A 27,676-nucleotide genomic window follows, 5' to 3' on the forward strand; every position below is an offset into this window, starting at 1 on the left:
CTAGATTTGTATTTTTGCATGTAGATATCCTGTAGTTCAGTACCATTTGTAATAAAGACTGTCCTCTCTCCATTGAATTGCCTTTGTTCCTTTGTCAAAGTTTAGTTGTGTATATTTTTGTGAGTCTCTCTTCTAGGCTTTATTCTGTTTAGTTCATCTATTTGTCTATTATTTTTCCAGTACCACATTGTCTTGATTACTGTGGCATGATATCTTTTATTTTATTTTTTTATTTTTAGAGAGACAGAGAGAATGTGTGCATGAGGGGGGGAGAATGTGTGCATGGGGCAGGGGGTGGGGAGGAGAGAGAGAGAGAGAGAGGGCACGAGAACCCAAGCAGGCTCCACAATCAGCGCAAAGCCCAATGCAGACCTCTGTCCCACTACCCTGGGACCGTGACCTAAGCCAAAATCAAGAGTCTAACATTCAAATGACTGAGCCACCCAGGTGCCCTGGCATGATATCTTTTAAAAATGAAATATGATCAGGGGCACCTGGGTGACCCCATCAGTTGAACATCCAACTTCAGCTCAGTTCATGATCTCTCAGTTTGTGAGTTCAAGTCTCACTCTGTACTGACAGCTTGGAGCCTATTCAGATTGTGTCTCCCTCTCTCTCTGCCTTTTCCCCACTTGTGCTCTCTTTCAAAAATAAACATTAAAAAAACTTTTTTTAGGGGCGCCTGGGTGGCTCAGTCGGTTGAGGATCCCACTTCAGCTCAGGTCATGATCTAATGGTTTATGAGTTTGAACCCTCGTCAGGCTCTGTGCTAACAGCTCAGAGCCTGGAGCCTGCTTCGGAATCTGTGACTCCCCCTCTCTCTCTGTCCCCTCCCCAGCTCATGCTCTGTCTCTGTCTCTCAAAAAATAAATAAATGTTAAAAAAAATTAAAATAAAATTTTATAATAAAACAAAATGAAATATCAGATCATCCCACTCCCAAAACATGTCAGTTGCCTGCCATTGATTTTACGTGATGAAGGTTCAGGTCCTTCAGATAGCTCATATGAGGCCTTATGTTCTGTGCGAAGGACCCACTCTCCACTTCTCTAGCCTCTTCCTAGCCCTTCCTCTTGTCATTAGGATTTTTGTTTTCAATCACTCCTTGTTCTTCTTGACCTCCAGGCCTTTATACTCACTGTTTCTCTCTGGAATTCTACTCTAATTCCCTCTTTTCTGGTTAGCTCTAGTTGGTTTTCATGTCTCCATTTAAGATTTATTTCCTGAAGAAGGGTTTCCTGAATTTCTAAACTAGATTAGGGCTCCCTGTTATATACTCTCATAACACTCTTTCTTCTTTATTATAATGTTTAGCACAATTACATGACTTATTTATTATCTGTTTTCTCTAAGACAGAACTTCTGTGAAAGCCAGAGAGCTCACAGAGTTGTTTCATCATTGCTCTATCTCCATTGCTATATATACTGCTCTTGGTAAATACCTGTTGACTGAATGAATGAGTGAAGGGAAGGGAACTGTGTACACTGGACATTAGCTAGATTAATTAATGGAAAAATATACTTTCTTTGGATAGATTTTACTAGTTGTGAGTTACCACCATATTTAGAGATTGTAGCAGGAAATTTTATTAAATCTTTTATATTTTTGTGAGCAAGGTAGAAGAGTGTCAGATCAGTATTATAGAGTTACATTGTAGTTAGAGTCAGCATGGAAAAAATGCCTCTGGTGTTCTGAAGGCTTCTTAGATGCAACTATCTTATTTAACATTTAAATCAGTTTTATGAAGATTCAGAAGGCATACCCAAATTGGCAGATTTTAGAAGTTTAGAAATGATAGTAAATGAATTAGATGGCAGACTCTAGATTTTAAATGATGTTCCTAAGAAAAGCAAAAAATTTTTTAAATTTTTAAATGTTTATTTTGAGAGAGAGCGCGCGCGCGCGCGCGCGCGCGCGCACACACACACACACACACACACACACACACACACACACACACACGTATAAGCGAGTGGGGGAGGGGCAGAGAGAGAGAGGGAGGCCCAGAATCCAAAGCAGGCTCCAGGCTCTGAGTTGTCATCACAGAGCCCAACATGGGGCTCAAACTCATGAACTGTGAGATCATGACCTGAGGCAAAGTCAGACGCTTAACTGACTGAGCCACCCAAGTGCCCCAAAACAAAAACAAAAAATTTTATTTATCAAAATACAAAGATAAAATAGATTAGAGATAATGTAAAACCCTTTACCAGGATTACATAACATCTTTACAAAGATTAGGTACAATTTTGTTTCAGTTGTTTTATTAATAGAAAAAGTTGGTTAACTATTATGTTGTCTGAATTACTTGTCACTGTGGTTGAATGTAAACCTAAAGTGTCAGCAATTTAATGAGTTTAACAGAAATCTGAATATAAAACTAGGTATATTTATAGAACTATGTGATGTAGAGCAAGGAAGATGCCCATTTGTTGTTTCTTTGATGATTGTACTACACACGGAATGGAATTTAGTACTGAATAACATATTTTGGGCAAGTATTGGCAGACTAGGAGATGTTCAGATGTGCAGCTTGGTTATAGTAAAATTCTGGCTATGGAATTTTATAAGTGACAATGTCAGGTTGGAGTCCTGGGTCTGTTACTTGTTAATCGACAGTAAACAGTTTATTGACCCTCTTTTAAGTTCAATTTTCTCACCTTTAAAATGGAGATGTCTCCTTCACAGGATTGTGATAAATAAAGGAAAACATGTTCTAATAAAATGTTACACAAATATAAGGACATCTCATTCATCTCATTGGCAAAGGGACCTGAAGAGTTGAAGAAACTGTTTTTAATTTTTAGGCTGGAGAATAGGGGATTTTGGCAATGAGGCACAATGGTGAAGGCAATAGCAACTACTGTTTGTTTGATGTCACTAAAGTGCTAGGCACCTTGCTTGACAACCTTGATATAAGTTGTCCCCATTTTATCAGATTTGGCATTAAATATTTCTGTGCTATTGTAACTCTCATGTGTTTAACCAAGATTTTAAAGCACATACTCTGTGTAAAGCAAAGTGCTAGGCATTGTAGCAAATAACAGGAAGAATCATACTTGATCCCTGTCCTAAATAACAGGAAGAATCATACTTGATCCCTGTCCTAAATAACAGGAAGAATCATACTTGATCCCTGTCCTAAAGGAGTTTCTTTCTTTTTTTTTTTTTTTTAAGATTTATTTGTTTTTGAGAGAGAGTACAAGTGGGGAACGGGCAGAGAGAGAGGGGAACAAAAGATGGGAAGCGAGCTCTGTGCTGACAGCAGCGACCTTGATACAGGGCTCAAACTTATGAGCTGTGAGATCATGGCTTGAGCCGAAGTTGGATGCTCAACTGACTTGGCCACCCAGGTGCCCTGAAGTTTATATTTTAGTAAAGGAAACAAATATGGACTCAAATATTTTTAGGAAATGCAAGTCAAGTTGAAGAGGGGCCAGATGAAGTGAGTTAGCATGGTAAGAGGAAGACTGTATGTGGGCTCAGTGGGCTTACGCCAACCTGCGTGCTTTCCATGAAACATTGACGTTAGTGGGTATGCTGTTGTTCTATAGTGAGGCTACTCTCAGTGATGGCATGGCTGGGTCTGGAGTCCAGAGAACACTCAGTTCCATTCATGTGTCTCTTTACCCCTGAGCTGTAGGGTTTTATAGCCAGCTATCACTAGCTGAGAGGTAATTAGTCATAATGTTGTAGCAGCCTTAAATTTTGGAATACGTGGTTTTATTTGATACCTTCTTTCCTTCACCCTTTATCAGTTGATTAGGCTTAAAAACCACAGATTTCAATTGTGCTTCAATTGTTCCATTTAACTTTAAGGTTTTATGCTGTAATTCCCTGCTCATTTTAGAGTCTCTGGAAGCGTCTGGGGTTGGGGTGTGGTGCCAATGTGACAGGACATGAAGGATGATTTTCCAGCTGCCTGGAGACTGGTCATTCAAAGGAATGACATTGTTGTTTCCCTTGGGTTTCTTAACATTTCCAAAGGTTTTGGCAAAGGAACTTCTAAAATTAGTACAAGTAAGTATATATCTAGGCAAGCTAGTATATCTAGGTACAGTTATGCTTTGATTATTGTTCTTGTGGTCACCCTTATTCCATAGCTGCAGACTATCTGAAGAACTGGGTGTATATTTTAGCAAAAGGTTAAAAGTTACCTCAGTCCAGAAGTAGTAGTAGTGAGTCATCTGGTGTACATGTCAGACTACTCATGCCCAGCCATATATGCTATGTTTCCAAGAGATTGGGTTAAATATAGAATTACTTTGTGGTTCAGATTTAAATCAGGAAAGATGAATAGATTTAGGACATTTAAACCAGGTTAGACATAATTTATGCTTTAGCTAGAAAGTTTCAGAGGCTGTTCAGGGTTGGATCACCACTGTAGTGGTCTGTTGAAATGAGAGAGATTAAAGTGACAGGTATTTTTGCCTATGTCCATAAATTCCATATCCAACTTTCAACCATACAGATATGAGTTGAAGGAATTTATATTTTGGTTTATTCACTCATTAACTGTTAAGTCTTTGCTGTTTATAAAATAATGTAAAGACATAAAGATGAATCATAGAGGACTTTACCTTCAAGGAGGTTAATCTTTTTGGGGAATTAAGATATGTACATAATTAACTATTATCCAAGTTAAAAAGTGAAATGTACTGCATAAAGGTACAAGTCAATGTCATGGTGATTTTGAAGGGAAAAATGATTGTTTTCATCAAGGAAGAACAGTGGATAGAGACTGTGATGTGATATAACAGCTGATAGTTATTAATCAGGGTTAGCAAGTCATTATGGAAGGGTTCCTTTGAGCAGGGAGATGGAAAAATGAATAGGATTTGGACATACAAAAGTACAGGAGAAAGTCCATGTAGAAGGTAGGAACAATACTGAAAAATGTCATAGAGACAAAGTATAAAAAGCATACAAAGGAAAGAATAAGAAATCAGTACAGTTGGACAACAATGTACATGAGTGATAATAAAAAAAAAACTACATTGAAGAGATGAATTATAGTAAGATGAGAAACTGTGTTTGTTATTTAAAGCCTACTCTTCACCCTGGGAATGTCTGCCTAGAAGACACACCTTTTACCATGACTGTGGTAAATAAAATTGCTAGTTTTGAGTAGGACCCAGAACAAGAGAAGGCTCTGAAACAAGTCCTGTTGCTATGCAAACTGCTCTGTCACTTGGGCCATATGGTCCAGCAAATCCAATGGTGCTTGAATTGGCAAGTAGATAGATGCTGTTTGGAGCTTTTGGCAAGCTCCAGTAGGTAAATGGCCGTGTAGATCCTTAGGATTTTGGAGTAAAGCCCTGTTACTCTTTGTGCATAACTATTCTCCATTTGAGAAACAGCTCTTGGTCTGCTACTAGGCCATACTACAGACTGAACACTTAACCATGGGCCACCAAGTTACTATGTGACCTGAGTTTCCCGTCATGAACTGGGTATTATCAGACCCTTCAAGTCATGAGGAGTGTGTATAGCAGCACTCCATCATCATTTGGAATGGTGTATATGTGATGGGGCACAAGTAGGCCCTGAAAGCACTGCCTGAATGTACTTCTGCTACACTCCCTTGTCTTCCTAGCCTATACCTGTCTGCCTTCTGGGGAGTTCTATAGTCAGTTGACAGAAGAAAAGAAGACTGGCGCCTGGTTTACAGATGGTTCTGCATAATATGCAGGTGCCACCTGGAAGTGGACAGCTGTAGCAATATATGTCCTTTCAGGGATATCCCTGAAGGATAGTGTCGAAGGGAAATCCTCCCTGTGGGCAGAACTTTGAACAGTATACTTGGTTGTGTACTTTTTTTTTAAATTTTTTTTTTAACGTTTTATTTATTTTTGAGACAGGGAGAGACAGAGCATGAACAGGGGAGGGTCAGAGAGAGGGAGACACAGAATCTGAAACAGGCTCCAGGCTCTGAGCTGTCAGCACAGAGCCCGATGCGGGGCTCAAACTCACGGACCGCGAGAAGACCTGAGCCGAAGTTAGCTGCTTAACCGACTGAGCCACCCAGGCGCCCCAAGTTGTGTACTTTTACTTGGAAGGGACATGATTGGAATATTGGTGACAAGGAAATCTGGGGAAGAGATATGTGGTTAGATTCTCTGGACAAAAAATGGGAAGATATTTGTGTCCCATGTGAATGCTTACCAAAGAGTGCCCTCAGCAGAGAAGGATATTAATATTCAAATCGATGGGATGACCTTTTCTGTGGATACCAGTCAGCCTCTTTTCCCAGCCACTCTGTCATCTTGCAGTAGTCTTGTGAACATGGCTGGGGATGGGGATTATGCCATCCACATGGATTTCCACTCACCAGGGTTCACCTAGCTATAGCCACTGCCTAGGGCCCAATCTAACAGCAAGGAGAGACCAATACTAAATTCCCAATATGGCTCTGTTACCCTGGGCAAGAGCTGTTACCCAGCTCCCTGGTGGCAGGTTGATTACATTGGATCTCTTCCATCATAGAAGGGGCAGCATTTTGTTCTTACTGGAAGAGTGACTTACTCTTTTTTTTTTTTTTTTCAGAGAGTGTACAACAGAGAGCTTTTATTGAATAGTAATAAAACAGGAACCTTATGTTTACCCTAATTTCTTTTTTTTTAATATGAAATTTATTGTCAAATTGGTTTCCATACAACACCCAGTGCTCATCCCAACAGGTGCCCTCCTCAATGCCCATCACCCACTTTCCCCTCCCTCCCACCCCCCATCAACCCTCAGTTATTCTCAGTTGTCAAGAGTCTCTTATGGTTTGGCTCCCTCCCTCTAATTTTTTTTCCTTCCCCTCCCCCATGGTCTTCTGTTAAGTTTCGTAGGATCCACATAAGAGTGAAAACGTATGGTATCTGTCTTTCTCTGTATGACTTATTTCACTTAGCATAACACTCTCCTGTTCCATCCACGTTGCTACAAAAGGCCAGATTTCATTCTTTCTCCTTGCCACGTAGTACTCCATTGTGTATATAAACCACAATTTCTTTATCCATTCATCAGTTGATGGACATTTAGGCTCTTTCCATAATTTGGCTATTGTTGAGAGTGCTGCTATAAACATTGGGGTACAAGTGCCCCTATGCATCAGCACTCCTGTATCCCTTGGGTAAATTCCTAGCAGTGCTATTGCTGGGTCATAAAGTAGATCTATTTTTAATTTTTTGAGGAACCTCCAGACTGTTTTCCAGAGTGGCTGCACCATTTTGGATTCCCACCAATAGTGCAAGAGGGTTCCCGTTTCTCCACATCCTCTCCAGCATCTATAGTCTCCTGATTTGTTCATTTTAGCCAAGGAGTGACTTACTCTTGATGTAGATTTGCCTTCCCTAGGCATACAGTGCTTCTGCCAAAACTATCATCCTTGGATCTACAGAATGCCTTACTCACCATCATGGTAATTCACACAGCATTACTTCTGATCAAGGAATGAAATAGGAAATTAGGTGTAGCAGTGGGCCTGCTCACAGAATCCACTGGTCTTACTATGTTTCCCACTATCCTGAAGCAGTGGACTTGATAGAATAGCAGAATGGACTTTAAGGAGACTTAAAGAGATGTATATGTGTGCCAGATTCACAAGAGGTACACTTGTGATGGTTAATTTTATGTGTCTTTTATTATTAATTTTTTTATTTGAGGGTAGTTGACACACAATGTTACATTAGTTTCAGGTGTACAACAGTAGTGATTGGACAGGTATATACATTATGCTGTGCTCACCACAACACTGTTACAATATCAATGACTATATTCCTTATGCTGTACCTTTTATGTGACTTATTCATTCCTTAATTAGAAGCCTTTATGTCCCATTCCCCTTCACCTATTTTGCCCACCACCAGCTCCCTCCCCTCTGGCAGCCACGAATTTGTTCTTTGTATGTACAGGTCTGATTCTGCTTTTTGTGTGTTTATTCATTTGTTTTGTTTTGTTTTGTTTTTAGATTGCACATATAAGTGAAATCATACGGCATTTGTCTTTCTCAGTCTGATTTATTTCACATAGCATAATAACCCTGTAGGTCCATCCATGTAGTTGCAGTGGCAAGATTGCTTCCTTTTTTATGGCTTTGTAATATTCTGTTTATATGTGTGTGTGTGTGTGTGTGTGTGTGTGTGTGTGTGTGTGTGTGTATGTGTGTGTATGTATGTGTATATACATACCACATCTTCCTTATCCATTTGTCAGTGGTTGCTTCCATATCTTGGCTATTGTAAATAACTCTGTAATAAACATAAGGATACATATATCTTTTCAAATAAGTGTTTTTGTTTTCTTTGGGAAAATATGTAGTAGTGGAATGACTAGATTGTGTAATAATTCTATTTTTAATTTTTTGATGAACTCTCATACTGTTTTCTATAGTGGGTATACTAATTTACATTCTACCAATTGTGTGTATGAGGGTTCCTTTTTCTCCATATCCTTGCCAACACTTGTTATTGTCTTTTTTATTTTAGTCAGTCTGACAGGTGTGAGATGGTATCTCGTTGTGGGTTTGATTTGAATTTCCCTGATGATTAGTGATATTGAGCATATTTTCATGTTTCTATTGGCCATCTCTGTGTCTTCTTTGGGAAAATGTCTATTTAGGTCGTCTGTTCATTTTTTGATTGGATTGGGGTTTTTCTTGTTGTTGCTGTTGTTCTGATGTTGAGTTGTATAAGCTCTTTACATGTTTTGGATTAACCCCTTACTGGATATGTCATTTGCAAGTATATTCTCCTATTTAGTGGGTTGTCTTTTTGTTTCGTTGATTGTTTCCTTTAGGCTGCAAAATCTTTATTTTGATGTGGTCCTGATTATTTTTGCTTTTGTTTCCCTTCAACTTTGAAAACAGGGAGTAGAGTTCCAAGTCACACAATACAAATGGATGAAAATATTCTGTATTTTCAGTGGGAAATAGTAAAAAAAAAAAAAAAAGTATTGGTTAAAAACTAGAAGTTGAGAAATTAAGCCTTATATACATTTTGAAACTTGTGTTGAGAAAATATTATTTCAGTTGATAAGGTAGATTTCAAATTTCGTAGAGATTTTTTTGAGTGAATGCCTCAATGCTTTTAAGGGCTGGAGAGTATATGATGACGATGGCTCTATTGTGCTTAACGTATCTTTAAAACTTCTGACTTTTCTTTTTCTTTGATACCACATAAATAAATTAAAAAAAAAAAAAACCAGCATTGTGGTGCTCCTGGGTGGCTCAGTCAGTTGGGCGACTGACTTCGGCTCAGGTCATGATCTCATGGTTTGTGAGTTCGAGTCCCGTGTTGAGCTCTGTGCTGACGGCTCAGAGCCTGGGGCCTGCTTCAGATTCTGTGTCTCCCTCGCTCTCTGCCCCTCCCCCACTCATGCTCTGTCTCTCTCTGTCTCAGAAATAAGCATTTAAAAAAATATATTTTAAAAAAACGGCATTGTATAGATTTTTCACCTCTTTGGCTAGATTTATCCCTAGGTATTTTATGGTTTTTGGTGCAATTGTAATTGGGATCGATTCCTTGATTTCTCTGTTGCTTCATTATTGGTGTATATGAGTGCAACCAATTTCTGTGCATTGATTTTATATCCTGCAACTTTGTTGAACTCATGGATCAGTTCTAGCTGTTTTTTGGTGGAATCTTTTGGATTTTCCATATAGAGTATCGTGTCATCTGCGAAGAGTGAAAGTTTGACCTCCTCCTTGCTGATTTGGATGCCTTTTATTTCTTTGTGTTGTCTGATTGCTGAGGCTAAGACTTCCAATACTATGTTGAATAACAGTGGTAAGAGTGGACACCCCTGTCTTGTTCCTGACCTTAGGGGGAAAGCTCTCAGTTTTTCCCCATTGAGGATATTAGGGGTAGGTCTTTCATATAGGGCTTTTATGGGTCTTGAGGTATGATCTTTCCATCCCCTACTTTCTTGAGGGTTTTTATCAAGAAAGGATGCTATGTTTTGTCAAATGCTGTCTCTGCATCTATGGAGAGGATCATGTGGTCTTGTCCTTTGTTTTATTGATGTGATATGTCATATTCATTGTTTTGCAGTTATTGAACCAGCCCTGCATCCCAGGTATAAATCCCACTTGCTTGTGGTGAATAAGTTTTTAATGTATTGTTGGATCCAGTTGGCTAGTATCTTGTTGTTTTGCATCCATGTTCATCAGGGAAATTGGTCTGTAGTTCTCCTTTTTAGTGGAGTCTCTGCCTGGTTTTGGAATCTAGGTAATTCTGGCTTCATAGAAACAGTTTGGAGGTTTTCCTTCCATTTCTATTTTTTGGAAGAGCTTCAAGAGAATAGGTGTTAACTCTTCTTTAAATGTTTGGTAAAATTCCCCTGGGAAGCCATCTGGCCCTGGACTCTTGTTTTTTGGGAGATTTTTGATTACTAATTTGATTTCTTTACTGGTTATGGGTCTGTTCAAATTTCCTATTTCTTCCTGTTTCAGTTTTGGTAGTTTATATGTTTTTAGGAATTTGTCCATTTCTTCCAGATTGCCCATTTTATTGGCATATAATTGCTCATAATATTCTCTTATTATTGTTTGTATTTCTGCTGTGTTGGTTGTGGTCTCTCCTCTTTCATTCTTGATGTTATTTATTTGGGTTCTTTCCTTTTTCTTTTTAATCAAACTGGCCTAGGGGTTTATCCATTTTGTTAATTTTTTCAGAGAACCAGCTCCTGGTTTCATTGGTCTGTTCTGTTTGTTTGGTTTCAATAGCATTGATTTCTGCTCTAATCTTTATATTTCCTGTCTTCTGCTGGTTTTGGGTTTCACTTACTGTTCTTTTTCCAGCTCTTTAAAGTGTAAGGTTGGGTTGTGTATCTGTGACCTTTCTTCCTTCTTTAGGAAGGCCTGGATTGCTATATTACTTCCCTCTTATGACTGCCTTTGCTGGGTGCCAAAGGTTTTAGATAGAGAAGAATTGTTTATATGTGATCTTTCTAAGCAGAAAAGAAAGGCTCTATTGAGGAATAACGTAGAATTCCCTATATTAACACAAGTCTGGAGCATTTATCAGGGTTATATTAGGCAGTGATACATACCCAGTGTTCCTAAATTCGTATTTATATTTTCAGAGGTAATATTGGTGGGGGTGACAGGATAGGGAGGATTATCTATGCATTACATTGAAATCAGAGTTTGAAAAAGTCTCTCACTTATTTGTATCATATGAGAGCTGTGTGTTTTCAATAATTAAATGTAACTCACTGGGCAGTGTTTATATGGTTATGAGTAGATTTGTTTGTTTAAACTTAAGTTAGCTGCTACTAATAATTGAGTTTGCAGTGTCTCACATTCCTGGGGTGTCTGTGAAATAGACATTGATAAACACCAGTGTAAAAGTTCTGAAAGAATATGTGCTTTGATAGCTCTGTCTGTTCTCAGAAATATCTTTTGGAAATGTGGATAATCCACCTGGTTAGTATTTTATATGAATGGATAATACAGATTTTAGTTTATAGTATAAATCTAAGAAAACAAAAAGAGTTCATGTATTGTATATACTGGATTGAAGAAGTCACACAAAAATTTCCATCTGGGATTTTTTTTTTAATGTATAGGTGAGACTTACCTATCTCCTCAAATCTAATTTATTACCTGTTTCTGCAGTGGAATAGATTATACTTAGCTTAAGTGTCATACTAAATATTTTATGCCTTACAGTTAGTTCTAAAAGCTATTTAGTCATCTTTATTAATCACCTTTCTTTAATGTCCCTAGGTTATTGAATCTTTGGGAATTGTTATTTATAAAGCACTGGACTATGGTTTGAAGGAGAATGAAGAAAGGGAGTTAAGCCCACCCCTAGAGCAGCTCATTGATCACATGGCCAACACGGTCGAAGCTGATGGCAGCAATGATGAGGGCTATGAGGCTGCGGATGAAGGCCTGGAAGATGAAGAAGATGAAAAGAGAAAAGTCTCAGCCATCCGGTCATATAGAGATGTCATGAAGGTAAAGAGGCAGTTTACATAGTACTTGTTTTTAAGAGTTATTTCATTTTAGATTCTTAACTGTAGAGCACAAATTGATGGTTTACCAGAGGGGAGGTGGACAGGGGGTGGGTGAAACAGGTGATGGAGATTAAGGAGTGCACGTGTTGTGATGACAACAGGTGTATGTAAGTGTTGGATCACTGTATTATACACCTGAAAGTAACATTAACAACGTGTATTAACTAACTGGAATTTAAATGAAAACTTTTTTTAAAAAAGCCTCTGGGGAAAAAATAAGTTATGAACTATAAAAAGTAAATGGGAATTCAGCATTTGATCATAGTTTGTAGATCTTTAGCTATAAGTGAAATGAATAAGGAACTAAAATACTCCTGGTTTTGTGATTTGTTCATAGCTTCAGCATGGCCTTTTGTGATTAAATGATAACTCTCAAAAATCCACTTTTAGATATTATATGCTCCTAATATTACATATTATACACCAGCTTAACTGCACATTATGTCTTGAGTTGACTTCTGCATTTTCTTTTATGGACTAAATAACAACTGTGATCTAATTTATATGAAGATTCTGAATCTGAAGTATCACAGCTGATTGTGTAACTTGTTTTCTTGACCTACTCAGTGCTATGTATATGTAATGAAACAAGTTCTGTATCTTGAATTGAAAATTTCTTCTTAGTTAAATTTTTGTGTGTACTTGAAGAACATAATTTCTATAATGCTAAATGTACAGAGATTAAAATTAAGATTTGTCAGTTTAGTCTTAAAAGAGAATTCTGTTTAGAGCTATTTGTATATGGTGTTTACTAGATTTTGTAAGCAATACTGGTCATATATCGCTTATTTTACAACTTTTTAAAAAACATCCCAGAGAAAAGAATAGAGAGAAACTGTGAAGATAGTAGTTTCCAGGTGTACTGAAGCATACCCTGCTTCTTGTTCCTTCTTAGATGATAAATCTCCCAGAAACTCTGGAATAGGGCTCTACATTTATGATACTTATGAAATTCAGATATTCTTTAGCTCTTTTATTTTGTTTCTTTTTTTTAAGTTTATTTATTTTTTTAGAGATAGACATGAGCAGGGAACGGGGTGGGCGGGGGGGGGGAGAGAGGGAGGGAGGGAGGGAGGGAGGGAGGGAGGGAGAGAGAGAGAGAGAGAGAGAGAGAGATCGATCATCCCAAGCAGGCTCCATGCTGTCAGTATAGAGCCAGACATGGGGCTCAAATTTACAAACTGAGATCATGATCTGAGCCAAAATCCACAGTTAGATGCTTTACCAACCAAGCCACCCCCGTGCCTCTAGCTCTTTTAATACTTGCAATACTTCTCATTTTAAATCAACAGTGTCTGTAGGTAAAATCCTCATAATGTGTAGAAATTAAAATTTCACACAGTTTATTCATTTTGTATTTTCTAGGGGTCAAGGTATATTTTATTTTTTTGTTTTATTTATTTATATCTGAGCCCATATCAAGAGTTGGATGCTCAACCAACTGAGCCACCCAGGCACCCCTTCAAGTATATTTTAAAATATATATACACTTAAAGGCCAGATAAAACTTTCTGCAGCCCACAGATGACCTACTTGTTCCACTGCAGACCAGTGATAATGATTAAAAATGAAGAGTAAAAGGTTTTCCATTAAGACATAAACCTATTTATGCCTCTAAAATTGAGTCTGCAGTTTTTTGGTGGGGGCTATGTAGGGGGAAGTGAACAGGGAATGGTGAATGAGGAAGAGAACACTCACTTAACCAGCTACAGCAATTAAGTTAACCCTGGCACCAGTAGAATGATAGATGTCATAGCCAGATTGCTCTCATACTGCAGATTTGGAAGATGAGGGCTAGGGATTTATTGGATTGTTATAATTATTATTCAAGACATTGAATATTTTAACTTATAAAATAAAAATTCTCAGACATTCAGCCATTTGAACTGAACTTGTTTTATTTTTTTAATTTGGGCTATTGCATCTGGACTCCTGCCTATCTTACTGCTACCTTAATATGAAAAATAAATAGTTAAAAGGGTGCTTATGTATCATAAAAATCCATTATTCATGGCCACATAGTGATACATAGAGTTTGTGGTTTAATTAATGAGTTGAAATCTTCAGTTAGTAAACTAACTTCTTGTTTATTTTGTTGGAAGAGAAGAAGTAATTGAAGGAATATAACTACTTTCTCCTTGTTGGAAGTGGAAATATGAAACTAAGTTTGAATAATATAAATAATAGAATATTTAGGAACTTGGAGACAGCTTTTTTTAATTCTTAGTGAGCAAGACCTCTTTAATGTGTAATGTGTAATGTTTCCCCTGAATAGTTATTTGTTCTTATTCTACTAATATTTTGTTATATTTTCATATATTTGTTGTTCTCTGAGCCTTATGATAACACTGTGAGGTAGATTGAGAAGACATTTTTATACCCATTTTACACATGGAAGAACTAAGGCTCAGAGAGGTATATGACTTCTCCAGCTTCATAGAACTGAGTAAGAAGGGTACATGATGATTATATTCAGAGCTTATACTCTGGTAGGCCTCGTTTTACCATTTTCATACCAACTGTTGTTGCCCTGGATTATCGAATCCTATGATCCTTTTTTTTTTTAATTTTTATTTATTTATTTATTTATTTATTTATTTATTTATTTATTTATTTATTTTTGAGAGAGACAGAGAGAGTGAGCAGGGGAGGGGCAGAGAGGGAGTGAGAGGGAATCCCAAGCAGGCTCTGCACTGTCAGCACGGAGCTGATGCTGGGCTGAACCCACAAACCATGAGATCATGACCTGATCCAAAACCAAGAGCTTCACTTAACTGACTGAGCCACCCAGGTGTCCTATATTCTTTTTTTTTTTTAAATATTTGTTTATTTATTTATTTTAAAAGAGAGAGAACGTGAGTGGGAGGAGGGGCAGAGAGAGGAGAGAGAGAACATAATATAAAGTATCTAGTATAGTTCTTGTCATGAATAACAATTTAATAGCATTTACTATATGCCAGGCATTTTCCTAGGTGCTAGGCACATAGCAATACGCAACATACAAATGGTCCCTACCTTTATGGCTCTTAATTTTAATGTAGAAAAATAGAATATAAACAAGTAAAGCATAAACACCCACATGTCATTTTTTCTGACTCATTGCAGTCACAGATTTATGTCAGAGATAGAACATGTTCTTCCCTTAAATTAAGAATATAACACCTAAAGCATTTTCCTTTCAGTTGAAGTATTTCTTGAGAAATATATGAATATATATATATGTATATATATATATATACATATATATATATTTATATATATGTATAACCTGTAACCAAGTACTTAACACCTTCAGGAAGCATTAACAAAAGATCATTCTAAAAAATTGTTTTCTTATCTGTAAGGGGCATCTGGGTGGCTCAGTCAGTTAAGTGTCTAACTTTTGATCTCAGCTCAGGTCTTGATCTTAGCATTGTGGGTTCAAGCCCTGCATTGGGCTCCACACTGGGTGTGAAGCCCACTTTAAAAAAAATTATTTTTGTATCTGTAAATACATTCTGGAAAATATTCACCCAATTAACATTAATCAAAAAGAAGAGATTGTAGACATGAAGAAAAATTGGAGATTGATGGAGCACAAAGTGTGTAGGAAAGGAGATTGAAGAGTCAGGGTTAGAGATGATGGAAGAGTAAGACTTAAGACAGTGGATAGAAAGAATGAGTAAAAAAAAGTGGTGTGGAATCTAGGAAAAGTGTCTGAGAAATGACTGAAATTAATATGAGAATAGTACATGAACAAAGTTCTTCATTTGAAATGAATGTAAAATTCTCAGTTTATTCATATATTCATTTACCTTTTGAAATGTAAAGTAAGCGTTTAGTGTGCCTTCTTTGTGCTGAGTGCTCTATCAGCACTTAGGTTGCTGAGATTAAATAGGGTTAGGTGAAACCCTGTGAAATAAGTATTATAGACCAGGTGCGTAGGACCATACTAGCTCATACACTACCTTTGGGCAAATTAGCAATAGGCGTTCTTCTTCAAGATACTTGGCTTCCATCTGTAAGAAAATTGTCATAATAAATAGAAATTTGCAATGTCTGTGATGTGGAGGATGTCCTTCTAGATATAGTACCCTCGTGAACAGTCTGAACATACAGAAGTGGTGGTTCAACACGTGTACCTGAAATGCTCAGGGAGCACAGAAAGAGGCACTGAACTCAGCCTGGGGGATTCTGATTCTCTTATACAATCCAGTCTCCCTAATAATCAGGGAATGCGTATACAGCAATGCCATTTGTAACTCTTTTGCAAGCAAGAAGTTACTTTTGTTGATATTTGAAATTATGGTAAATTATTTCATGTAGTAATTGATAGCTACAGTGTAAATTTTCATAGCCCTTATATAAAATAACTTGACAGTATATTTAAAAGTCTTCACTGTGTATGATAGCAAAAGGCTAGGAACATCCCAGCTGTTCATTAACAGGGGAATGGTTGAATTAACTATGGGTATAGCTAGTGAAGTACTATATAACTATCTGAAAGGATTGAGGAAATCTCTCTCCAGGGTATATTGTTTAGGTGAAAAAACAAGGTGGGGCGCCTGGGTGGCTCAGTTGGTTAAGTGTCTGACTTTGGCTGAGGTTATGATCTCACAGCCTCATGGGTTCGAGCCCCGCGTCCAGCTCTGTGCTGACAGCTCAGAGCCTGGAGCCTGCTTCGGATTCTGTTTCTCCTTCTCTCTCTGCCCCTCCCCCTCTCACACTCTGTGTCTCTCCTTCAAAAATAAACCAACATTAAAAAAAAATTTAAGAATATGTATAAAGGTATTTGTTTATATTGTTTTAAAAAAGAGGAAAGATAAATCAAACCTAAAGAAATTAGCTATAGATAAAGGAACAGAGCAGAAACAAGGACAGGCATTAAAGCGAAGCATCTCTGAGTATACTTAATTCTGTAGATTTGATTTAGAAATCATATAAATGTTTTACATAATTATAAAACAAAGTTAAATATGGAAATATAATTCCCCCTGCATTCAAGGCAAATTGAACATAACTATTCTCACACTGGAGACATAACTACATAGGAAGACCTACAAAGCTATAACCACATAGTGGCAGTGAGCACAGCTACCACCAGGTTGTGGTCTCTAAATATCACTCCCCATTAAAAGAATTCCAGGATTCCTTAGAGAAATGGCTAATTCGAGATCTGGGAAGGAAACGTATAAAATAGCCTGGAGCATCTTGTTATACCAGAACGCAAACAGACTATCCAAGATTACTGAATTATATAAAAAGGACTGGAAAGCCAACTCAAAGAAGTTCTGATTGGTCAAAGATGGAAAAATTTGATCATCGATAAGAACAATAGCTGTGATGAATTAAAAATCACATCAAATATTCCGAATTCCATGAACACATAAGTGAAAATAAAACCCTCATCAGTCACCTTTAGAGGCTGTTAGGGAATCAACTTATTTCAAAAATTGGCAAATAAGCAAATTCATCCTGCCTTTTCCCCGTGAAGAGGTTACCTTAGGTAACCAATTAGTTCTGTATAAGTTTCTTTTTATAAAAGTCCCAGCTAATATGTGAAAACAGAATAATAGGGATTGCAAAATGGTAATAATCTAATAAAGAAGAATAATGATAATAGCAGTAATCATTGTGGCATCACAAGAGACCAGCAGACTTAGTTCACAGCACCACTTGGGAGGTACTCTTGCCAAGCAAGCAAACAAAAAACCCATCAATCTTCAATCTAATCAAGCCTCTAGATCTAACTACCAATTTGTAGGAAACAGGGGATATAGAAACATTTTAAAACCACCATAAAGATGCAATCATCAAAATCCAGATTATGGGAAACTCTATAGGACAAATCATGTAATTTCTTTGATAAATACATAGAAGATAAATGGAGAGGGAGAGAGGAAAAACTTACATTAAATCAAACTTGATACATAGCACCCAGTTGCAATATATGGACCTTATATGGGTTCTAATGAAAATGAATAAATTGTAAAAATGTGTGTGACTATTTGAGATAATCAAGAAAATTTTACCTTATGCTATATTTGATATTAGAAATTACTCATATTTTAAATATGATAATAGTATTGTGTTTATTTTTTTAAAGAACTCTTATCTTTAGAGATATATGCTGAAATATTTATGTATGAAACTCAGATATATGGGATTTGCTATAAAATAATTCTAGAGGGTGGAGCTGAGCAGGTAAGGAAGTAGATAAAATAGGATTGACCATGAATTGATCATTGTTAACGTTGGATGATGAGTACATGCTGATTCATATACTATTCACCTAGTTTTATTTTGACATTTTTTCTTATAAAAAATTAAAATATGTAAAAATATCCAGAATAATCCTTTGTGATAGCAATACTACTGTTAGAAATTTTTCAAAGAGGTAAGTGTTTTTCAATTAGATATGGTTGACATATAACATGTTAGTTTTAGGTGTACAACTTAATGATTTGATATATGCATATATTGTGAAATGATTATCATAATAAGTCTAGTTAACATCCATCACCACACACATTACACATTTTTTTCCCCCATGATGAGAACTTTTAAAATTTACTCTCTCAGCAACTTGCAAATATACAATGCAGAATTATTAACTATGGTCACCATGCTGTACATTACATCCTCAGGACTTATTTTATAACTGTAAGTTTGTGCCTTTTGACTTCCTTCACCCATTTTGCCCACCCCCTTCCCTCTACCTTTGCCAACTACCCATCTCTTCTCTGTACAAAGAGGTTATTCTTTTTAAGTTTTTATTTAAATTCTATTTAGTTAACATATAGTGTAATATTAGTTTCAAGTGTACAATATAGTGAATGATTCAACACTTCCATACATCACCTGGTACTCATTACAACAGGTGCACTCCTTAATCCCCATCACCTATTTTCCATCCCCCACCCACCTCCCCTCTGGTAACCATGTTTGTTCTCTATAGTTAAGAGTCTGTTCAAAGAGATAATTTTTAAAAGGTGAAAATGTTACATGGATACATTGAAGATATGTTTTGTTTTTGTTTTGAGAGAGAGAGAACGAGCAAGGGAGGGAGCAGAGGGAGAAAGAATTTTTTTAATGCATTTTTTTCAGTTTTTATTTATTTATTTTTTGAGAGAGAGAGGAAGAGCAGGGGTGGGCAGAGAGAGAGAGAGGGAGAGAGAGAGAGAACCTCAAGCAGGCTCCACACCGTCAACACAGAGACTGACGTGCGGCTCAAACTCACGAACTATGAAATCATGACCGGAACTAAAATCGAGAGTTGGATGCTTAACCAACTGAAACAGCTAGGCACCCTGAGAGAGAGAGACAGAGAGAGAACATTTTAAGCAGGCTCCATGCTCAGTGTGGAGCCTGACGTGGGGCTCAATCCCTGATCCTGGAATCATGACCTGAGCTGAAATCAAGAGTCAGACTCTCACCAACTGAACTATCCAGACACCCCTTGAAGATGTGTTTTGTAGCATTATTTATTTATACTATTCTATAATGAAATAAAGGGCTCATAAAGAAATGATGTATCAACTATATGGAATATTAGATAATCTCTAAAATTATAATTCTGTGAGTTGTTTAGCCATATGGAAAATTTCTGTATTAATAAATGGAAAAGAGACCACAAAGTTCTGCATATACTGGTATATGGGTAAAGAATGAAGGAAAATGTGGTAATTTGAAATAGTGTATTAGTGGTGGTGTGATTCAGAGTGAACCATTTAGCATCAGAAATTCTGTTCCTCTTATTTTTTACCATTTATATAATAAAAGATTGTAAAATTCTAGTATATTAAGTATATTATTGGCCTTAAATAGTCTTACAGGTTATGCTTTCAGTGTTAATTTATAATTTAAAACAAAATGCAGCATGTTTCTGCAAATATAAAGTTTATACATAATAACCCCTGCTTATAAAAAGTTAGCAGGTTTTTGGTAATGTCAGATTTTGCAAACTATTTTGAAAACTCCTCAGGGGAGAAAAGAATGGTACTGTAGAATGTGATTTAAAATAGAAACAAGCTTTTTGTATTTAATTTTATTATGCCAGACTAGATTAACCCGGTGCAGAATTTGTCTTCATTTTCAAAATGCACATGTATTATAAATAGCCGATACGGGATAAATGTATTATTTTCATCTATGTATGAATGTGGCCTTGATTTAATGGAACATATGCAAGGGAGGGCAAGATGTTTGTTTGAGCTTGTCATTACTGAATTAGGATTTCTGTGAATATAGGTTAGTTGAGTGAATAAGATTCATAAGTCAAACTAGAGAGACTCCAAAGAAATTGCAGTTCTCTGTATTTCAGAACGTTGTGTTGTCTAAGTTTTGAAATTTGCTGGGAACATACTAATTTGTTGTTACTGATTTAAGCAAAAATTTAGTAATTTATACTAACTATATGATTCTAAATTTAGAGAAGATAGTCTTTGTACTTTTTGTTTTGTTATTAATTTCTTATGATAAATACGTGATTATACTCACTAGGCAAAACATTTTAGTTATATTAAGATAATATTCTACTTAGGTTTTGCAAATAAAATTCTGAACTTTGTGAACTGAACATTTTTAAAAACATTTGAATTTCAATAATCAAGAATAAATTGTGAGAAAATATTGGAGTCCGATGTTATCAACAGAGGACTATTATATGATAAATTCTAAAGCTCTCAGAAGATACCATTTTGGTTATGCCATTTTCTTTTCTGGGATAATAGAATTTACACACATCGCAATTATGTGTTTCTAAAACAAAGGGTGACTTGGATTGCTAAATGCTTTGGAATTTGGAGTTTAAGCAAAAACTATTCTCAATGTGCCAAGGCTTTAAGAAAAACTTGATGGTATGTATAGTATTTTGACACCAATTAGGGTAAAAAACATCAGTAGATAATATATAAAATTTCTGAGTTACTGGCATACATCTTTGATGTGATATCAAATAAATTTTTTTCTTGTAGTTGGTGCATTGCTTCAAAAATACAGATATTAACTTATTTGACAAAAAAATGAAAATGTTTCAAAATGTTAGACAGTATTTATAAGGGGGCACCTGGGTGGCTCAGTAGGTTAACCGTCCGACTTTGGCTCAGGTCATGATATTACGGTTCGTGGGTTTGAGCCCTGCCTCGGGCTCTGTGCTGACAGCTCAGAGCCTGGAGGCTGCTTCAGATTCTGTGTCTCCCTCTGCCTCTCCCCTGCTCACACACTGTCTGTCTCTCTCTCAAAAATAAATAAACATTAAAAAAATTTTTTAAAAAGAAAGTATTTGTAGGTTGTCTTTTTTTTTTTTTTTTTTTTTATCACATCTACCTAGTCAAGGTTTTCAGGTCTTTTCAAGTTTTGTTGAAAATATGTAACAGGGTCCTATATGTTTAATGAAAACTTCAGAAAATTTATTTGGAGTCTAGCAATTGTATTAATGATTCTATATAGGGATTCCAGATAATGGAGTTCTCAGATTGACTTTGAATTTTAATTTTATTTTAAATCACATATTTTAAATCATTCTTGAAACTCAGGGTTCCAAGAGTCAGGGTTGAAACCTTGACTAGAAAACTAGAAAAGAGCCAGCTGGAAATTTTGAACCAAAAAATAAAATAACTGAAATAAAACTTGAGTGAATGGGTTTAATAGACTAGACAGTGCTGAAGAGAGAAAGAATGAAATGAAATATTGTCAGTAGAAAATACTCAGAATTGGGATGCTGGGGTGGCTTAGTGGGTTAACAGTGGGACTTCGGCTCAGGTCACGATATCACAGTTCATGAGTTCAAGCCCCACTTCAGGCTCTGTGCTGACAGCTCAGAGCCTGGGGCCTGCTTCAGATTCTGTGTCTCCTCCTCTCTCTGTCCCACCTCCACTTGTGCTCTGTCTCTCAAAAATGAATAAACATTAGAAAATACTCAGAATGAAGCACAAAGACACAAAAAGAATAAAAATATAGAAGAGAGGGTCAGTTACAAGGCAGTGCATCTAATTAAAGTCCTAAAAGGAGAGCAAGTAAAAGGGAGGATGGAAGAAATATTTGAATACTAAAAATTAATACATACTAAGGTAACAACATAATTAATACATAATAATTAATAAAAATTAGGAATTTTCCAAAACCATGGAAAACACTATGCCACAGATTCAAGAAACTCCACAAATCAAGAGAAAAAAAAAATGAAAATAACATTGTTTCCTTATAGTTAAACTGCTAAAACTTACAAACAAAATCTTAGAGGGAAAATGAGACTGCACCTTTACTTACTTCTCAATAAAAAGAGTGGAAACCAGAAGACGATTTGAATGATTTTTTAAAGCTCTAGAATAGAACCTAAATACCTTTCAAGAATAAAGGTAAAATAGATCTCTTTCTGACAAACACACACCAGGAGTGGCCTAGAGTAGGAGTTGGGGAGTCATCAGCCTTTAGGTGGCATTTAAAGCTGTTCTTAAAAATTTATTCATAGAACAAAGGCAGGTAGGTTAAGTAAGACATAACATAGTCCAGTCCTCTCCTTTTAGAAATAAACTGAAACCCAGCAATGTCAAATAAACTGTCCAAGGTCGTATAATATCATGTTGATAGAACCTACTCTTTTTCTCATTATGTTCCTCCATCCCCATATTGTCTCTTTTTTTGTAACTGTAAAAGATGGTTTTGTTGCATGCCTGCTGTGTACCATGTTGTATGCTAAAACACTTTAAAAACATGATTTTCTTGGGGCTCCTGGGTGGCTCAGTCGGTTAAGAGTCTGACTCTTGGTTTCTGCTCAGGTTGTGATCTCGCAGTTTCACAGGTTCAAGCCCCGTGTCAGGTTCTGTGCCGACAGTGTGGAGCCTGCTTGGGATTCTCTCTCCTTCTCTCTCTCTCTCTCTTTCTGACCCTCCCCAACTCGCACTGTCTCTGTCAAAATAAATAAACTTTAAAAAATACGATTTTCTATAATACAAAAGTAATCCACATTCATTTAGAGTGCGTAAGAACTTGGCTTTTGGAGGTTGACTACATGGGTTCGATTCCACTTCTCTTGCCTACCTGTGTGATTTGAGTAAATTGCTTAGTTGTTCTAAATCTCAGTTTCCATATCCATAAATTGGCTTCTTGTGAGGATTAAATGAAATGCATTTAGGAACAAAGAACCAAATAAAAATCAAGCAGTTCATGGGCAGTGAAATAACCACTTGGATTATTTCTCCTCTGTGGGATTATTTCTCCTCTGTGTCAGTGGTGACTTTGTGGAATTTTGTTGGTTTTTGTTAAGTTTTTAACACATATTTTTTAAAGTTTATTTGTTTTGAGAGAGAGGGAAAGCGTGTGTGGGGGAAGGGCAGAGAGCAAGAGAGAGAGAGAGAATCCCAAGCAGGCGCTGTGCTGTCAGTGTTGAGTTCTACATGGGGCTTGATCCCACAAACTGTGAGATCAAGACCTGAGTTGAAATCGAGTCCAGACACTTAACTGACTGAGCCACCCAGGTGGCCTTAATACATATTTTAAATTGTGGTAAAATACACATAACATACAATTTATCTTTTAAATTATTTATTTTATTATAGGTTTTTAAATTTTTATTTATTTATTTTGAGAGAGAGGAGGGGAGGAGCAGAGAGAGAGAGAAAGAATCTCAAGCAGGCCCTGTGCTGTCAGCACAGAGCCTGGCGTGGGGGCTCAAACGCAGAAACCATGAGATCATGACCTGAGCTGAAATTAAAAGTCGGATGCTTAACTGACTGAGCCACCCAGGCGCCCCTAACTTATTTTAAAGTGTACAGTTTAATGACATTAAGTGTGTTCACAATATTGTCCAGCCATCACCATTATCTAGTTCTAGAGATTTTTTATCACCTCACATGGAAAACCCTACTCATCACTTCTTATCCCTCGTCTTTCAGCCCCTGGCAACCACTAATCAGCTTTCTGACTTTGTGGATTTGTGTATTCTGGGAATTACATATAAATGGAATCATACAATATGTGACCTTTTGTTGTCTGGCTTCTTTCACTTAGCATAATGTTTTTAAGGTTCATCCATGTTGTAGTGTGTATCAGTACTTTATTCCTTTTTATGAATGAATAAGATTCCACTATTTATACTACCTTTGTTTTTCCATGTATCAGTTCAGAACATTTGAATTTTTTCCACCTTTGGCTACTATGAAGAGTTGCTGGTATAAACATTGGTATCCAAGTCTTCGTTTGAAAATTTGCTTTTTATTCTTTTTGATTTAGAACAACTGTATACTGAGGGGTTGGATTGCTGATCACATGGTAACTTTTTGATGAACCACCAAACTGTTTTTCACTGTGGCTGTACCTTTTACATTTCTACCAGCAATACATAAGGGTTCTAATTTCATCACATTCTCATCAACAATTATTTTCCATTTTTGGTTTGTTTGCTTTTATAGCTATCCTACTGGGTCTGAGTAGTATCTCATTGTGGTTTTGATTTACATTTCCCTAATAACTAATGATGTTGAGCATCCTTTTCTGTGCTTTTTGATCAGTTGTATATTTTCTTTGGAAAAATGTCTGTTCAAGTCAGTTTTTACATTGGGTTGTCTTTTTCATTGTGTTTAAGAGTTCTTTATATATTCTGCAGAGCAGGCCCTTATCAGATATGTGATTTGCAAATATTTTCTTCTGTGCTGTGGGTCTCTTGAAAGTGTTCTTCGATGTACAAAATCTTTTAACTTTGATAAAGTCTAATTTATCCATATTGTTGTTGCTTATGCCTTTGGTGTCATATCTAAAAAATCATTACCAAATCTATGAACGTGAAGGTTTATCCCTTCCTGTGTTGTCTTCTAAGAGTTTTATATTTTGGGGCTGCCTGGGTGGCTCAGTCGGTTAAGCATCTGACTTCAGCTCAGGTCGTGATCTCACAGTTCATGAGTTCGAGCCCTGCATTGGGCTCTGTGCTGACAGCTCAGAGCCTGGAGCCTGCTTCAGATTCTGTGTCTCCCTCTCTCTCTGCCCCTCCCTAGCTTGCACTCTGTCTGTCTCTGTCTCTCTCTCTCAAAAATAAATAAACATTAAGAGTTTTACATTTATTTACTTTTGAGAGACAGAAAGAGATAGAGCACAAGTGGGGGAGGGGCAGAGAGAGAAGGAGACACAGAATCCTAAGCAGGCTCCAGGCTCTGAGCTGTCAGCACAGAGCTCGACACGGGGCTCAAACCCACAAACCACGAGATCGTGACCTGAGCTGAAGTCGGACGGTCAACCGACTGAGCCACCCAGGCGCCCCAAAACATTAAGAGTTTTATATTTTGGGGTGTTAAATTTAAGTGTCTGATCCACTTTGAGTTAATTTTTATAAATGGTATAAGATAGGGGTACAACTTCATTTTTTTATTTTTTAATTTTTTTTGTTGTTTTGTTTTTGTGTTTTTGCATGTGACTATCCAGTTTTCTCAGCATCATTTGTTGAAGAGACTGTTCTTTCCTAATTTAATGGTCTGGGCACTTTTGTCAGAAATTAATCAACCAAAGATATATGGGTTTATTTCTGGACTCTTAGTTGTATTCCACTAATCTATAGGTCTTTCCCTATATACCACACTGATTTGATTACAGTAATTTGTAGTTTTGAAATAAGAAGTATGAGCCTTTCAATTTTGTTGTTTTGAAGATTGTCTTTGCTATTTGGGGCCCCTTGCAATTCCATATGAATTTTAGGATCAGCTTTTCTGTTTCTTCAAAAAAAGCCATGAGGATTTAGTTAGGGATTGCATTCAGTCTCTAGATCACTTTGTGTAATTATTGCCATCTTAACAATATTGTCTTCAAACCCATGAAATGTAGGATGTCTTTCCATATATTTGAGTCTTTCAGCAATATTTTTAGTTTTCAGTGTGTAAGTCTTGTACCTCCTTAGTTAAATTTATTCCTTAGCATTTGTTAATACTTTTATAAATGGAATTGCTTTCTTAACTTCATTTTCTTTTTTTTAACATTTAGATGAGTAGTTTGTGCATTTTTCTATTTTTAATATAATTTGTTGTCAGGTCAGGTAACATATGTTGTATACAGTGTGCTCTTGGTTTCGGGAGTAGATTCCTGTGATTATCGCTTACATACAACACCCAGTGCTCATCCCAAGTGCCCTCCTCAATGCCCATACCCATTTTCCTCTCTCCCCTACATTCCCTCCCCCATCAACTCTCAACTACCCTATGACTCAGCAACAACACTACTAGGAATTTATCCAAAAGATACAGGAGTGCTGATTCATAGGGGCACTTGTACCCCAATGTTTATAACAGTGCTTTCAATAATAGCCAAATCATGGAAAGAGCCCAAATGTCCATCAATTGATAAATGGATAAAGAAGATGTGCTTTATATATACAATGGAATACTACTTAGCAATGAGAAAGAATGAAATCCTGCCATTTGCAACAATGTGGATGGAACTAGAGGGTATTATGCTAAGTGAAATAAGTCAGTCAGAGAAAGATATCATGTTTTCACCCATAGGTGGATCTTGAGAAACTTAACAGAAGACCATGGGAGAAGGGAAGTGGAAAAATAGTTTCAAACAGAGAGGGAGGCGAACCATTTTTTGTTTGTTCATTGATATAGACATATACCTTTGTATGTGTGTGTTGATCGTGTATCCCACAACTTTGCTGAAATTGCTTATTAGCTCCAATAGTTATTTGTGAATTCCTTTGGATCATATATATATATGATTCTATGTCATATATCATATATATATGATTATGTCATATGCATTAAAAAACATTTTTAGACCTAGTTATTACTTTTATACTGGTGTTTTTTCAAGTTGCTGGTCACAGCCTATTAGTGGAGCATGAAATCGATTTAGTGTGTAAGTTTTGTTTTGTGAAATTTTCGTGTATAAAACATAGATGTATGTATGTATTTGAGTCCTTGTATAAAATATATTTCTTACTGGGAATTATAGTCGAAAATATTATGCCGTATTTCACACCATGTAATTAGAATGTAAAATTATGGGATTGGTTAGATGAACATGAAACTCTTAGCAGTTGCTTTTCATTACCTTGGATATAAAATTGTATATGGGAAGCTGTCTTCTGTGTATAAAAGTAAGTATGTAGAAAAATACTCTGTTCATTGGTAGCTCTGTGAAAAACAAGCTTGTGAGTTTTTTTAAAGTTTTAATTTAAATTCCCGTTAGTTAATGTGCAATGCAACGTTAGTTTTGGGTGTACAGCATAGTGATTGAACACTTCCATATATCACCTGCTGCTCATTAGAGGTACACTCCTTAATCCCCATCACGTATTTCATCCATCCTTCCCCCTACCTTCCCTCTGGTAACCGTCAGTTTGTTCTGTAGTTAAGAGTCTGTTCCATGGTTTATCTCCCCCTGCCTTTGCTCATCTGTTTGTTTTTAAATTCCACATATGAGTGAAATCTTATGGTATTTGTCTTTGACTGACTTATTTCATTTAGCATAATACTCTCTAGAACCATCCATGTTGTTACAAATGGCAAGATTTCATTCTTTTTTATGACTAATATTCCATTGTATAGCTTGTGAGATTTTTGTTTTTTGTGCTTTCTGATAAATCAATTCTTAGCCTCCTTTTGGGTACTGTGGGGAAAATTTCTTACTGAAACCCAAGGTATTTTTCTTGAGAAGAATATACTTTATTAAAGATAGTAATCTAATAAATGACATGTGATACTT

The 27,676-nt window shown here is 36.5% G+C and overlaps 1 protein-coding gene across 5 annotated transcripts in view; it reads left to right on the forward strand.

Annotated features, from left to right (window-relative positions):
* The window catches only part of SPIRE1 (spire type actin nucleation factor 1), a 198,704-nt gene that overhangs the window by 71,827 nt on the left and 99,201 nt on the right, over window positions 1-27,676 (forward strand). For all 5 annotated transcript variants that reach the window (XM_027068416.2, XM_027068417.2, XM_027068418.2 and 2 more), the window contains exon 3: window positions 11,718-11,951. In XM_027068416.2, coding sequence (XP_026924217.1) covers window positions 11,718-11,951 — 234 coding nt within the window. The remainder of the gene's footprint in view (window positions 1-11,717; window positions 11,952-27,676) is intronic.

This window comes from Acinonyx jubatus, chromosome D3, assembly GCF_027475565.1.
Source record: "Acinonyx jubatus isolate Ajub_Pintada_27869175 chromosome D3, VMU_Ajub_asm_v1.0, whole genome shotgun sequence".
Taxonomy (NCBI): Eukaryota; Metazoa; Chordata; class Mammalia; order Carnivora; family Felidae; genus Acinonyx; species Acinonyx jubatus.